The following is a 15,242-nucleotide window of genomic DNA, read 5'->3' as shown; positions in this document are numbered from 1 at the left end:
CTATTATGTGACAGATGTAACATGACTGAATCACTCACTGAAATAAAGTACATACAATCTATGTTAAATGATTCTCAGATCCAAGTCGGTTTTTGTTGTTGTTTTGTGTGTTTATTTTTAATTTGGTGCAGTATCAGGACGGGAAAATTAGAACTAACCTTTGAGTGCCTACTATACCTGGCATGTGCTAGGAACTTTCATATCCCTAATCTTACGTAATCTTTACCATACCTGGTAAGGTAAGTAATATCTCATTAAAAATAAGGATGATGAGTCAATGAGAATGAATAATGGCCTTTTGACCTAAAGGGCAGGAGATTCCAACCTGAGTATTGGATTTCCAAAGGCTCTTTTCTATGACTAACAAAAATTAGACGACTGTGCTTTCTTAATGTGTAATATTTCCACCGTTTGTTCTTTATGGAAAAGGAGACTAGATATAATGATGGTTTTATGCAGAAGAAACATTTTGATTGTTTTTGAGCTCTGCCACTTGAAGATGTAGAAGTGTCAAACTCCCTTTGCTATACTGATTCTTAATACTGTAAAAGTTAAGTGAAAAAAAATCTCATTTAAAATAGTAATCTGCAATATCTCGGATCTGATGACAGTGTACATTTATTTTGGGCCTACAAATGAAATGTCTGGATATTTTATCTCATTGTAATCTTGAAAATCATGTAAGTGATAAGATTCCAGGTGTTCAGGTGGCAGTCAGTGAATAGAATTACTTAATTTTCTACTGTTCATTGATCCAGAGAGTAGACTGTTACAAGAACCACTCTGAAAAGTGCCACACAGCTTATATATAGTTGGTTAATAGGCATACCTTTGGATATAGTTGGTTAATAGGCATACCTTGGTTTGGCTCTAGACCACCAGGATAAAGCTGGTCAAATGATTTTTTGTTTTCCCAGGGCATGTAAAAATTATGTTTACACTATAGTGTAGTCTATTAAGTGTGCAATGTCATTATGTTTTAAAAATGTACAAACCCTAAATTAAAAATACTTTATTGCTAAAAAATGCTAACCATCATCTGAGCTTTCAGCAGGTCATAATCTTTTTGCTGGTGGAGGGTCTTGCTTTGATGTTAATGGCTGCTGACTCATCAGGGTGGTGGTTGCTGAAGGCTAAATGGCTGTGGCAATTCCTTAAAGTAAGACAGTGTTGAAGTTTGTGTCATCGATTGACTCTTGCTTTCATTAATGATTTTTCTGTAGCATGTGATGCTGTTTGATAGCATTTTACCCACAATAGAACTTCTTTCAAAACTGGAGTCAATACTCAAACCCTCCTGCTGCCTTATTAAGAATAGAAAATGTTATATTCTAAATCATTTGTTATCATTTCCACCATCTTCACAGTCTCTTCGATAGGAATAGAGTCCATCTCAAGAAACCACTTTCTTTGTTCAGGTGTAAGAATCAATTTATCCACTGAAGTTTTTTTCCTGAGATTGCAGCAGTTCAGTCTCCTCTTTAGGCTCTACTTCTAGTTCTCTTGCTATTTCTACCACATCTGCAGTTCCTTCCTCCACTGAAGTCTTGAATCATCCATTTGTAAAATTGCAGTATCTGTGAAGCACAGTAAAGTGAAGTGCAATAAAACAAGGTATGCCTGTACTTTTTAAATTCCAGGGATTATCAGCAGCTAAAATATGTCTAAGGCATGAGTGGATGGAAAGAGAGTGGGAGGCAAAAAAAGAAGACACAGCATATGAGAAAAAGAATCCTTTCGACAATTGTTTTATTCAGATCCTTCTGAACAGAAGATAGTTGAAAGGCTTTGGAATCTGGAGGTAATCCAGTAGTCTGTAGTTAAGAATAATGATCAAATAATTCCAGATTGTATGTTCTAATCACAGTTTCCTTCCTTATTAACAAAAACCAATGTGTATTAAAATTCACAACCATCCATCCATTCTAGAGCTTGAATGGCCCACAGATAACTCTCTAAATTACTCATTACTCTCTTGTCAGACATACTCTGTAGGATGTTGCTCTTAAATCTACCTGTCTCGAGGTAAAAGTGGAAGTGCTGGAAAAAGTAAGAATATTCTTTTACTTATGGTTCTTCCATATCCTTTCAGTATTTCTGAACTTCATGAAAACTTTAGCACTGCTACTAGGAACGTTGAAGGGTTCTGGGTAGTTTTCCCAAATTTTGAAGGAAAAGCACAGGGGGTTAACATGTTTGTAGATGGAATGCTTTCCTCATAGTGCTTAATGATTTGAACAGCTTTATTGCCCTGAGCTTTTCCTTATAGAAAATATCTGCATAAATGTGGTTACTTACATATTTCTGTTTTGGATATGGACCTAAAGGGAAGAAGGATCAATTTAGAATGTGTTTGAAAAGAATCAAAATGAGAGGCTTACAGTGCCAGGTATTAAAACATATCACAATACTGTAATAGTTAAATTGGTGTTCCTGATGCAAGATGAGATAGGATAACGTATTGGAATGGAAAAGAAATTTCAAATAGCCAAGCGTACCAGACTATTTTATATTTAAAATGTAGCATTTTAATTCTGGAAAAACAATTGTCCAATAAATGGCCTGGAGATAACTAGAGGAAAATGATAGTGGAGCCTTAGGATTGAAGAGTTAATTGTGGAAAATTAAGCTATATCATAACAGAAGAAAATATGTGACTTTAAAATCTTAAGTTGAGAAAAAAACGAATTGGGTAAAACTATGAAAGAAAAGATTAGTAGATAAAACTTCTAAAAAATGCTTTTAGACACCATAAAGTGAGAAGGCAAATGACAAACTGGGAAAAATATTTACTATATATGGCAAAAATAAAGATTAATATCTATACAAATAAAAGTTAATATCTGCATTGAAAACTGAGCAATGGATATGTACAAGAAACTTACAAAAGAATATAATATAAATCAAAATATAAATATAAATAAAAAACTCCCAATTGAAAATCAGATTTTCCTTCTTCAATCTGCAAATATTAAAAAGAATATTTGAGAAGAGCATGGGGAAATGAATTAGTCCGGTAATGGAACTTAAATCTGTGTAACTTTTTTTTAAAGATTTTATTTATTTATGCATGAGAGACACAAAGAGAGAGGCAGAGACATAGAGGGAGAAGCAGACTCCATGCAGGGAGCCTGATGTGAGACTCCATCCTGGGACTGCGGGATCATGCCCTGAGTCAAAGACAGACACTCAACCACTGAGCCACCCAGGCATCCCTTATGTAACCTTTTTAAGGAGAAGTTTAGTGATGTGTATCAGAAGCCTTAAGTGTGTATTCTCTTTCACCTAATAGTTCTGCTGCACATATTTTTAGATGGTCATATGGGTCACTCATGTTATATTCATTTATTCTTTTTAGATGCCCAAAATTTGAACCTCCTTTCTCTAATGTAGTATGGCCCACCAAACAAGTCTTGTATTTATTGTAGTTATCTAACTTGTACTTGCCTCCAAAGAATGTAAATTCTGTGAAGATAAAGAATTTGTCCCCTATCATATTCCTAGTATCTAGAATTGTGAATAGCTTATAGGAGGTGACCTATAAAAAGAACCTAAGTTCTGCATATTCATTTTTCCAGCTTCCCTTGCAGCTATAGGCTGTGGGCAAGTGGCTTTGATTTGTTTAGAGGAATCTGTGCTAGATTTGGACTCAGAGTAAAGATGTCAAAATGAGAATCTGAAGAGGATTCTTATCCAGCAATAGAATCTGTAGGAAGATCAAGGTCCCTGGCAGTACTACAAGCTGCAGCGTATGGCTTCATAGTGACAGCGGTTAGCTCACCAGACCTGTTCTGTGGCATGATTTCAGAACTTGCTCTTCCTTACGAAGATCAGAGGCTGGTTCTCCAGCTTCCTTGATGATTTTGTGACTTAATACTCATTTCTGTAAATTTTATTTTCTTAATTTTATAATTCAAAATGTATGTACAAAAAGAATATTATAACTAAGTATCATTTAAAAGTAAACATGTTTAACTTCCAGATTAATGAATTGATTAGAACCATACCTTAGAAGCTTTCTATTTGTCTTTCCCTGATTACAATGCACCTCTCATCCCTACTTGATTTCCACTATCTTGGGTACCACTATCTTGATTTCCAGTTAATCTTTTCTTTATAGTTTTGCCATGCACACATCTATTTCTAAACAGTGTGTTATTTGGTTTTGGAATCATAGCATACGTTTTCTTTTGTGACTTAATTTTTAAGTAAAAGCATGTATTTTAGACTCATACATTGCTTGTTTTCAGCTGGTGTGCCCTTGCATGGCCGTACCTGTTTTTACTTGATGTCCATTCTGATTAGTCAGCTTCTGTACTGCCTGGGAATTAAATATTTTGAAAATCATCCCTAGATTTATTCATTTGATGTATGTCCTGTATAATATTCTGTTGTGTGAATTTACTGCAATTTATCAAATCTGCTATTGTTGCATATTTGAATATTTCTGGGGGTGTTTGGTATTGTTAAGCAATGCTACACTGAGCATTCTTATAACATGTCTCCTTCTAACAAGCACAAAGGCTTGCACGCTCTCTAGAGCACATACCAAGGAATGGACTGCTGGGTCACTTGGTATACATATCTCCAAATTTACTTGGAAATGTCACGGTTACCAAAATATATGTATCAATCTACACTCCCATCAGCCTCCTCCTTGCTCTACATCCTTGACAACATTTGGTACCATTTGGCCTTAAATACTTCACTAATCTAGTAAGTGTGACATGATATTTCATTGTGATTTTGTTTGCTTTTCCGTGGTTATTAATAAAGCTAAGTGACTTTTCATATGAACTATTATGAACTATTTGTGTTTCCTCTTCTGTAAAAATGCTGGTTCATGTCTTTTGCTCATTTGTCTATTGGATTGATTTTTTTCTAACTGATTTATAGGAATTTTTTAAAGCATATACTTGTATGAGTTGAATATGTCTTCTCAGTTTGTAGCTTGTCTTTGTGCTTGCTTGATGATTGTCTTTTGTGCAATACAAGTTCTTCATTTTAATATAATTTCAATATTTTTCTTAATGCTTTGTGCTTTCTGCATCTTTAAACTTTCCCAATATGGAGACCATAAAATGTTCTATATTCTAAACAATTTTCCATTTTGCCTTTCATGTTTAAAACTTTCTTTAATCTGAATTTTTTTGTTTAATTGGTTTAAGATAGGGATCTAGTTTCATTATTTCTCTATATGGATAACCAGTTGTCCTTGTGTCATATATTAAATACTCCTTTCCCTGCTAACATGCAAACAGTCCATCACACATCAAGTTTTCATTTATGTGTAATCTGTTTCTAGGTCATTTATTATGTCCAACTGGTCTGTTTATTCTTTTGACAAAACCACATTATGTAAATTACAAAAGCTTTATTACAAGTTTAAATGTTGAAATGTTAAATTAGAAGTTTAAATATTCTATCTGGTTCTTCAGGAATATTTTGGGATTTTTTTGGAGCCTTTTGTGGGTTTTCTAATTTTCTTTATTTTTATTTTGTAGTAAAATATGTAAAACTTATTATTTGTCATTTTAACTATAGTTTAGCATACAATTCAGTGGCATTAATTACATTCACAGTGTTGTACAATATTACCACTATCTAGTTCATTTCTCTGACAGAAACTCTATACCCATTATGCAATATCTCATATTCCTTTCCTCAGTCCCTGGTAAATTCTAATCTTACTATCTTTGTGAATTTGGCTTTTTTCTAGATATTCCAATTAATTGGAATAATATAATGTTTGTCTTTTTGAGTCTGGTTTATTTTACTTACCACAATGTTTTCAAGGTTCAATCTCTGTTATAGTGTATATCAGAACCTCATTCCTTTTTATGGCTGAATAAGATTACATTGCATTATATACTGCATTTTGCTTATCCATTCATCTGTTGATGGAATATTGGGTTGTTGCCATCTTTTGTGTATTGTGAATAACGCTGCTATGAAATTGGCATACAAATATTTGAGCCCCTATTTTCAATTCTTTTGAGTACCTAGGATTTGAAATGCTGGGTCATATGGTTATTCTACATTTAACTCTTAGAGGAACTGTGTAATTGTTTTCCACAGTGCTTCCTCATTTGTATAAACTTTAAAGTGAGATTATCAAATAAAGTACTCTGTTGGGAATTTATGTTACTGTATTCAATCATTATATCATTTGAGGGTGACAGACATGTTATAAAATTGAGTCTTCTCCAATTATATAGTATATCTTTCTATTCAGAATTTTTTGTCTTGATAAAGTTTTACAGTGTTTTCATAGGGATCTTGTACATCTTTTGTATTTCTTAGCTTCTTTGTATTTTTTATTTCTATTGTTAATTTTTTAAAAACTAAATTTCCTGATTGTTGCTGGTGTTTTGAAATATAATTGACTATGAATACTTTTGAGTCTGGCAAGCTTTCTTAATTTACATTAATTCTCATAATTCATCTGTTACTTTTCTTTTTATTTTCTATGTAGATAGTCATATAATCTGCAAGTGATAACAGTTTTGTTTCTTCCATTCAAATCTTATTCCTTTTATTTTCTCTGGTGGACCCAAAGTACAATGTTAAATAGAAGCTGTTTTTTTTCTTGTTCCTAATCTCAAAGGATAGTTTTCAACTATTAATCATTAAGTTTGATGTCTGTGTTTTGTTTGTAGATAACCTTTTTAAAATTGAGGAAGTTTTCTTCCATCTAATTTCCAATGATTGGGTGTGGAATTTTGGGGAGTGATTTTTCTGCATTATACTGAGATAATCATATTTTCTCCTTTAGTCTCTTAAAAGGATAATTTATAGTGATAGTATTATGCTAAATTGATATTGCATTTTCTGGATTCAATGTAAGTTAGTATATTATTTTTCTCATACATTACTAGATCCTGTTTACTAATTATTTATTGGGAGGGAGAATTTTTACATCTGCGTTTGTAAGTAGATTGAGTATTGTTCTTTTATTTTCTGAGATGGTTTTTGTGAGATTGAATTAATTATTCTTAGAATGTTTGGAAGACCTCATCTGTAAAACCATCTGGTCCTTACTTTGTAGGGGAGGTTTTAAATATGTGGCTCAGAGGATCCCTGGGTGGCTCAGCGGTTTAGCGCCTGCCTTCGGCCCAGATCGTGATCCTGGTGTCCCAGGATCAAGTCCCACTTAAGGCTCTTTGCGTGGAGTCTGCTTCTCCCTCTGCCTATGTCTCTGCCTCTCTCTTTCTGTGTCTCTCATGAATAAATAAATAAGATCTATAAATAAGTAAGTAAGTAATAAGTGGTTCAGTGCAGCCCGGGTGGCTCAGTGGTTTAGCGCCCCTTCAGCTCGGGTCGTGATCCGGAAGACTAGAGATCCAGCCCCACCTAGTCAGGCTCCCTGCATGGAGCCTGCTTCTCCCTCTGCCTGTCTTTGCCACTCTCTCTCCCCGTGTCTCTCATGAATAAATAGATAAAATCTTTAAAAAAAAATTTCTGGTTCAATCTATTTAAAGCCATAGATTGTTCAGATTTTCCATTTTTTTTTCTTGAGTCAAGTTTGGTAAGATTCCCTCACCCCCACCACCAACCTCAGGAGTCTATCCATTTCATGTAGGTTTTATTTTATTATTATTATTATTATTATTTTAGGTTTTATTTATTCATTCATGAGAGGGAGAAGCAGGCTCTACACAGGGAGCCCGACGTGGGATTCGATTCCGGGACTCCAGAATCATGCCCTGGGCCAAAGGCAGGAGCTAAACCGCTGAGCCACCCAGGAATCCCCTCGTGTAGGTTTTAAAATTTCTTGGCATAAATCTAAGTTGTCCATAATATACTCTATTTAATCTCTCTAGTAACTTTAGGAATGTCCCTTTTTCCATTCCTAAAATGATTTAATGGTATCTTCCATTCTTTCCTTTTTTGAATAATTTTGCCAGAGGCTTATCAGCCTTCTGAAACACAAACTTTTGGTTTACTTGATTCTCTCTGTTGATTTTTTAAAATTTCATTAATGTCTGCTTTTTATTTTCTTCTACTTTCTGTAGGTTTATTATGTTGTTAGTTCTTGAATTTCTGAAGTTGGATGCTTAACTCCTTCTTTTTGAGACTTTAAATACTTGTGTGTAAGGCTGTCCTTTTTCTTCTAAATACCTCTTTAGTTGTCTTCTTTGTTTTAATAAGCAGTATTTTGTTATTTTACAGTCCCAATATTTTATACTTTCCACGATTATTTCTTACTTGACCCATATGTTGTTTGGGAAAATATTTTAAATTTCTATGTTATGGGGATCCCTGGGTGGCTCAGTGGTTTAGTGCCTGCCTTTGGCCTGGGGCATGATCCTAGAGTCCCGGGATCGAGTCCCACGTCGAGCTCCCTGTGTGGAGCCTGCTTCTCCCTCTGCCTGTGTCTCTGCCTCTCTCTCCTCTGTGTGTGTGTGTGTCTCTCTCTTGAATAAATAAATAAAATCTTAAAAAAAATAAATTTCTATGTTATTTTTATAGTTAGGTTTCTGTTACTAATTTCTAACTTAATTGTGTGGTATTCTGAATGTGGCTTATGTCTATCTGTTGCCAGTCCTTTGGAATATGTTGAGGTTTGCTTTTCGGACTAGCATGTGATCATTTTCATAAAATATACCTTAGTACTTTTAAAAAAAAAGATTTTATTAATTTATTTGACAGCGAAACAGAGCACACGAGCATAAGCAGGGCTGGGCAGAGGGAGAAGGAGAGGGAGAAGGGGAAGCAGGCTTAGCAGGAGGCCTCATATGGGGCTCTATCCCAGGATCCTGGGATTATGACCTGAGCAGAAGGCAGATGCTTAAGCAACTGAGCCACCCAGGTACCCCTATACCTTAGTTCTTATAGAGAGTATATATACAAATTATCAGGTGAATATATATGTCTATTTTATCAATCAATCTTGCTGATTGTGTTGTTCAGTTCTCCTATATTCTTTTTTATTTTTTAATTTTCTGTTCTATCAATTACTGTAACAGGCATTAAAAACTACTACTACTCTGACTTTAGATTTGTTAGTTTCTCCCTGTGGTCCTGTCAGCTTTTACTTTAATATATTTTAGGCTACCTTTTTATGTGTATGTGAATTTAGAATTATGATATCTTTCTGGGTAATTGAATATTTTATTATTTTGTAATGATCCTTTTCATCCATAGTATATTACTTGCCTTAAAATCTATTTTCTCAATATTTCTATACCAGTGTTCTTTTAGTTAATATTTGCATTGTGTACCTTTTTCTATCTCCTGATGGAAACTTTGTATATCTTTATATTTTGGATGCATGTATTATAACCTGAAAATAGCTAGATCTTGTTTCTATCTAGTCTGACACTCCTTATTTATTTATTTATTTATTTATTTATTTATTTATTTATTTATTTATGATAGGCACACAGTGAGAGAGAGAGGCAGAGACACAGGCAGAGGGAGAAGCAGGCCCCATGCACCGGGAGCCCGACGTGGGATTCGATCCTGGGTCTCCAGGATCGCGCCCTGGGCCAAAGGCTGGCGCCAAACCGCTGCGCCACCCAGGGATTCCACTCTGTATATTTTATTTGAAGGGTTTAACCTATTTATACTTAATTTGATTCTGATATACTATTTTCATCAGATGTGGAGTTTTTAGAGAGAGAGAAGGAGAGCATGAGCTGGAGGGTGGAGCAGAGATAGAGAGATCATCTTAAGCAGGCCGCATGCCCAATACAGAGCCTGATTTAAGGCTCTATCTCACCACCCTGAGATCCTGACCTGAGCCGAAATCAAGAGTCAGTCGCTTAACGAGCCACCAGGCACCCCAGGTTGTGTTTTATATTTGCCTCTCTCTGTTTCTCTTCCTCTTCCTTAACTTTCTCATTTCACAGATTTCTTAATTATTGATTATATGATTTATTTCTAACCACGTAGTAGCTATTCTATTTTAGAATGAATACTTTGGGGATGCTTGGGTGGCTCAGTGGTTGAGCGTCGCCTTTGGCTCAGGTGTTGATCCTGGGGTCCTGGGATAGAATCATGCATCAGTCTTCCCCCCGGGAGCCCCCTCCTCCCTCTGCCTATGTCCCTGCCTCTGTGTTTCTCATGAATAAATAAATAAAATCTTTAAAATTTTTTTTAAGAAACCCAAATACTTCACAAAGTTCAGAGTTTTAATAGTTTTCCTTCTTCCCAGAGAGTTCAAGTACTTTAGCAAGTTTAAAATTCAATCACCCCTTTCCCTAGGTGATTCTATTCTGTTTCTCTCCCTTTAAATTAGGCATCAAAGAAAAAGGTTAGCCCTTTTTATGTGTTTAAATTTACCCACACATTTACTAATATTTTGCGTGCTGTTTCTTAACACATTTCAGATCTTTAATCAGGTCATTTTCCTTTTGTCTGAAATGGCACAGCTATTATGATTTCTATAAATGAAGGTTGATTACCAACTGTTGCAACTTTTTGTCTGAAAATTCTTTATTTTACTTTGGTTCTTTTTTAAAAAATTTTTATTTATTTATGATAGTCACAGAGAGAGAGAGAGGCAGAGACACACAGGCAGAGGGAGAAGCAGGTTCCATGCACCGGGAGCCCGACGTGGGACTCGATCCCGGGTCTCCAGGATCGTGCCCTAGGCCAAAGGCAGGCGCTAAACCGCTACACCACCCAGGGTTCCCTTACTTTGGTTCTTAAAATACTTTTTTTTTTTTTAACTGACTATAGGATTATATAGGTTGACAGTTACTTTCATTAAACACATTGGCTAATACTTAGTTTTGATTGTTGCTAATAGGAATTCAGTCATTAGTTGCCATTTGTTTGAAGGTGATTTGTTTATTAATTTTGCAATTTTTAAGAGTACATATTTTTCTTTGATGGTCTGTTGTTTTACTGATGTGGCTTGCTATGGATTTCTATTAATTTATCCTGCTTGGAACTTGTTAGGACTTCCTAGATCTCAAGGCTTGATAATGTTCAACAATTTTGCAAAATTCCCACCCTTTGTCTCTTCAAATATTGCCTTTTCCTCATTCTATTACATTCTCATGAAACTGTAATTAGACTAAGTTCTTCTCTTTCTCCATGTATCTTAACTTCTTGTTTATATATTCCATCTTTCTGGGCCATTTTTTTTTCTGGGCCATATTTTCAGATAAATCAGTTAACTAATTCTCTCTTTAAGAGTCATCTCAACAGAGCAATTTTAGTGGAATGATGGGCTCAAAAGCCAGATTAATCTGGCTTGATGAGAGAATGAGAAGTGGAACCAGTGGGGACATTCATTAGTTAGTATGGAGTTTTGTGTGAAGGGAACTGAGATATAGAAGGATTAAGGGAGGGTTTGTTTGTTTTAAAGGTGAGTGATATTAAGGCACGTTTGTATATGAGAATGAGAAGTGGAACCAGTGGGGACATTCATTAGTTAGTATGGAGTTTTGTGTGAAGGGAACTGAGATATAGAAGGATTAAGGGAGGGTTTGTTTGTTTTAAAGGTGAGTGATATTAAGGCACGTTTGTATATCTACAGGAATGATCTAGTAGAGAAGGAAAACTTGGAGGAAAGAGGGGATGATTTAGGAATGAAATCTCTCAGAAAACAAGTAGGAACTAAGTCCAAATTTTTCAATTCTTTGATTCGTTTGTGTTTTTGTACCACCCTATTTAAAGATTAGTGAAAAGGATTTCTTTTTATTTTTTTTATTTTTTTTTAATTAATTATTTATTTATTTATGATAGTCACACAGAGAGAGAGAGAGAGGCAGAGACACAGGCAGAGGGAGAAGCAGGCTCCATGCACCGGGAGCCCGATGTGGGATTCGATCCCGGGTCTCCAGGATCGCACCCTGGGCCAAAGGCAGGCGCCAAACCTCTGCGCCACCCAGGGATCCCCAAGGATTTCTTTTTAAAAATCAGGCTGAGGTGAGCCTGCAGTCAGTTTAACAAGTATTATTCAACTTATCCATTCACTCAATCAATCAACAAGCATTACATTTGGCTTTTATGTGTGGGGCACTGTGCTGGGTTCTGGGAACAGAATTATAACAAGAGAAGCATGACCCATGCACTCATGAAGCCAATGGGTTAGTGGTAGTGGGTGGATGTGATACAGACAAAGGACTTGGAAGGGGAAGCACATTACTGTGGGAAAACATTTAATAGGGACTTTAATCCTTTATCCTTATTCTGGGAGATTAGAGAAGCAACATTTAAGCTGCTTTCCAAAGAATGAGTAGTTAGGCAAATTTTGGGAGAGCATGCCAAGAAGAGAGAAGAGGCAGATGAAGTCCCTGTTGGAACAAGGAATTTGCAGACAATTAGGAACTGAAAGAAGACTAGAGCATAGTGAATGAAAGGGAAGATGAGCTTTGGAAGGATAGCAGGTGCCATGTAGTACAGAATCATAAGAATTTGAGACTATTCTGGGAGCAGTGGGGAAGCATTTGAAGGACTTAAGGAGAATAGTGACAATCTATTTTCATAATATTTCTGTTACAAAGGTGTGTACATGAGGCTGCTGGAGTCTGATGCCATTAAACCTTAGAATCATACAGTTATCACACTCATTACAATTATATGTTACTTATCCATCTAATATGACTTCCACAGTCGGACATGAGTGAAAGTTTCCTTGGAATTAATGGAATGATTTTTTGCTCTGGGTGTGTGGGTATGGGTGTGAGAGAGAGGAAGAGAGACAGATGGTAGGGGTCAGATACTTGGTAGTCAAGATACTATTTTTTTAAATTTAACAAACCAAAGAAAAAATTAACCAACTCTAGCGTGTTAATAATGTATGCATCCTACAGTCTTAGAAATTCTTAAACTGCTTTCTTTTAAAACTGTTTTTGAATTATTTTACAGACTCTAATAAATTATGATGAATTTGTGTAAGGATTTGTTTTAATACCTAAAGTTTTAGACTTAAAAGAAATGATTCTTTTTTCTTATTTCTCTTTTCATTATAAATGTCAGAATGTGCTATTCTTTTTATGTTATCAGCTTCTTTAGAGATTATTCAGATTCTGAGTTGTCATTTTGACTAAATTTATCTTGATCCTTAGAGTCTATGTTTAATGAACACCTAACACTATGCCTTGCACATAGTAGGCACTCAAAAAATATGTTCAGTAAATCAAGATATCTGATACAGTGCTCTTAATATACCTTGTAAACATTTCTTCCTTAAGTGCTTCCTTTCACCCGAAACATATTGCCCTTTTTTTATATTCATTTTCTCTTGACTTTGTAGTCTTCAGTATTCTACTCTGAATGTTATTATTTTTGCTATTTTACCTTATTCAGGATCCCTTTTTTAAGGTTCAATTGCCCTGAGTCTTTTTCTTGAGACTCATATATTTGCTATTTTGTATTCTAAACTTTTCTTATTTGCCCACTTTCTCTTAGAAAATGTCTTTTTTCCCTTCTTTTTAAATCTATCGTAATTTAAATTTAAAAACCCATCTTGGAGCCTGTTTCTGATTTTATATTTTGCAGCATCTTAATCGCAGTTTTCCCATCCTGAGGAACTATTTAATTGTTACTGCGTAATTGATAAACATAACTTTATGTATTCTGTTTTTAGTCTATTGAAGACAATGAAGTATATTTGCCTAATGATGAAATTTGGACCTATGATATTGATAGTGGGTTGTGGTAAGTAATTTTAAATTGCAGAATGTCCAATCTTAATATGTTTTAAATATTTTCGTAGACTACAGGGAATTTAAGACCAAACTTAGAACATACTGCAACATTTATTGTCTTCCTTTCCTTTTCTTTGAATGCTTTATTCTCTCTGGCTCTTTCTTTCCCCTACTTCCTTCCTCTGTTCTTTGTCATTTGGCATTCCTCTCGAGCTAAGGCTGTCCCAGAAGACTTTGCTTTGTTCTACCAATTAATTCTCAATTCTAGTGATACATGAAGATTTTGCAATTTTTCCCCCAATAGGTTAAAAATCTTACCATGGATCTTAGAGTTTTTACAGTGTTGGCTACCATTGCATTTCAATTGTAATTATCAGTGACAATTTTCATTGAAAGAGCACTCATGGAGTTCAAAGGGAATTTTAATTTGCCTTTCTGAAAAGTCACGGAATTCCATGTTATTCTTGCTGCAGGACCATGCACCTCATGGAAGGAGAACTCCCTACCTCCATGTCAGGAAGTTGTGGTGCTTGCATTAATGGAAAGCTGTACGTTTTTGGAGGATATGATGACAAAGGATACAGCAATCGAGTAATACTTTCTTTCAATTCAGGAATGCAGAAAATGTATTATTTAGTGCATCTCACAAGTTTACAAATATTTAAAAAAGAAGATATAAGTAGAAAATCTTGAGCTTACAAGGTTTTTAAAAATAGAGTGACAATGCAGCCATTGTGTTCTTCTCTTCTTCCACATCTTTCTGCTTCTGAATTAGCTCCATGCTTAGTTGGTGTCTGTAGGGCAGAGCATGATGGGACAAGATCCATTTCAGTATGTCTTATATGTCATTTTTCTTCTAAAACACAGTCTCATTTTTATTAACTTTACAATGAAAAATTTTACCTTTTAAAGAGAAAAAAGTAGTATTATTAGTTCTTGGACCATATATCCCTCAGACACAGACTTAATTTTTAAATGGCCTATCTGCTAATGGTGTTCTCCTCTTTTAAAAGCTTTATTTTGTTAATTTGCGGACAAGAGATGGAACCTATGTTTGGGAAAAAATCACCAGTTTTGAAGGACAACCACCCACACCACGTGATAAACTTTCTTGCTGGGTATATAAAGACAGGTAATGTAGCAAAGTCATCTCATTAACTACACTTAAGTAAGGGTCATAGCTTGTGGCCTAAATGGAAAAAACTTGAAAGTCTGGATTTTTCAAGGTATAATTACAAACTTTTGACTCTGTCAGTAATGGCAGTTCTGCATCCTGGATAAGAGCCATGTCATAAGAATAAACATTGTGGAAGCAACTATTTGTTTTTCAAAATAAATTTATTATTTAATTAAACTTTCTGAATAGTTAACACATTCACATGGTTCAAAATTCAAAACCATATTAAAAAGTTGATAGTGGAGCAGCCCGGGTGGCTCAGCGGTTTAGCGCCACCTTCAGCCTGGGGCCTGATCCCAGAGGCCTGGGATCGAGTCCCACGTCAGGCTCACTGCATGGAGCCTGCTTCTCTCTCTGCTGCGTGCTCTCTGTCTCTCTCATTAATAAATAAAATCTTAAAAAAAAAATCGATAGTGAAAGGTCTGCTCCCACTCCTGTCCCCATCCACTCTGTTCCCT

The 15,242-nt window shown here is 35.3% G+C and overlaps 1 protein-coding gene across 4 annotated transcripts in view; it reads left to right on the top strand.

The window, feature by feature from the left end:
• KLHDC1 (kelch domain containing 1) overlaps nucleotides 1-15,242 on the top strand; it is a 45,997-nt gene that overhangs the window by 950 nt on the left and 29,805 nt on the right. For 3 of the 4 annotated variants that reach the window (XM_055304215.1, XM_055304214.1, XM_055304217.1), the window contains exons 2-4: nucleotides 13,547-13,617; nucleotides 14,081-14,198; nucleotides 14,621-14,739. In XM_055304215.1, the coding sequence (XP_055160190.1) occupies nucleotides 13,547-13,617; nucleotides 14,081-14,198; nucleotides 14,621-14,739 (308 nt within the window). Of the gene's footprint in view, nucleotides 1-879; nucleotides 1,802-13,546; nucleotides 13,618-14,080; nucleotides 14,199-14,620; nucleotides 14,740-15,242 lie in introns of those variants that run through there. The other variant, XM_055304216.1, reaches the window with a different exon arrangement.

Source organism: Nyctereutes procyonoides, unplaced genomic scaffold, assembly GCF_905146905.1.
Source record: "Nyctereutes procyonoides isolate TBG_1078 unplaced genomic scaffold, NYPRO_anot_genome, whole genome shotgun sequence".
Lineage (NCBI taxonomy): Eukaryota > Metazoa > Chordata > Mammalia > Carnivora > Canidae > Nyctereutes > Nyctereutes procyonoides.
Note: the sequence above shows the minus strand (reverse complement) of the source record. Positions and strands in the feature narration are given on the sequence as shown.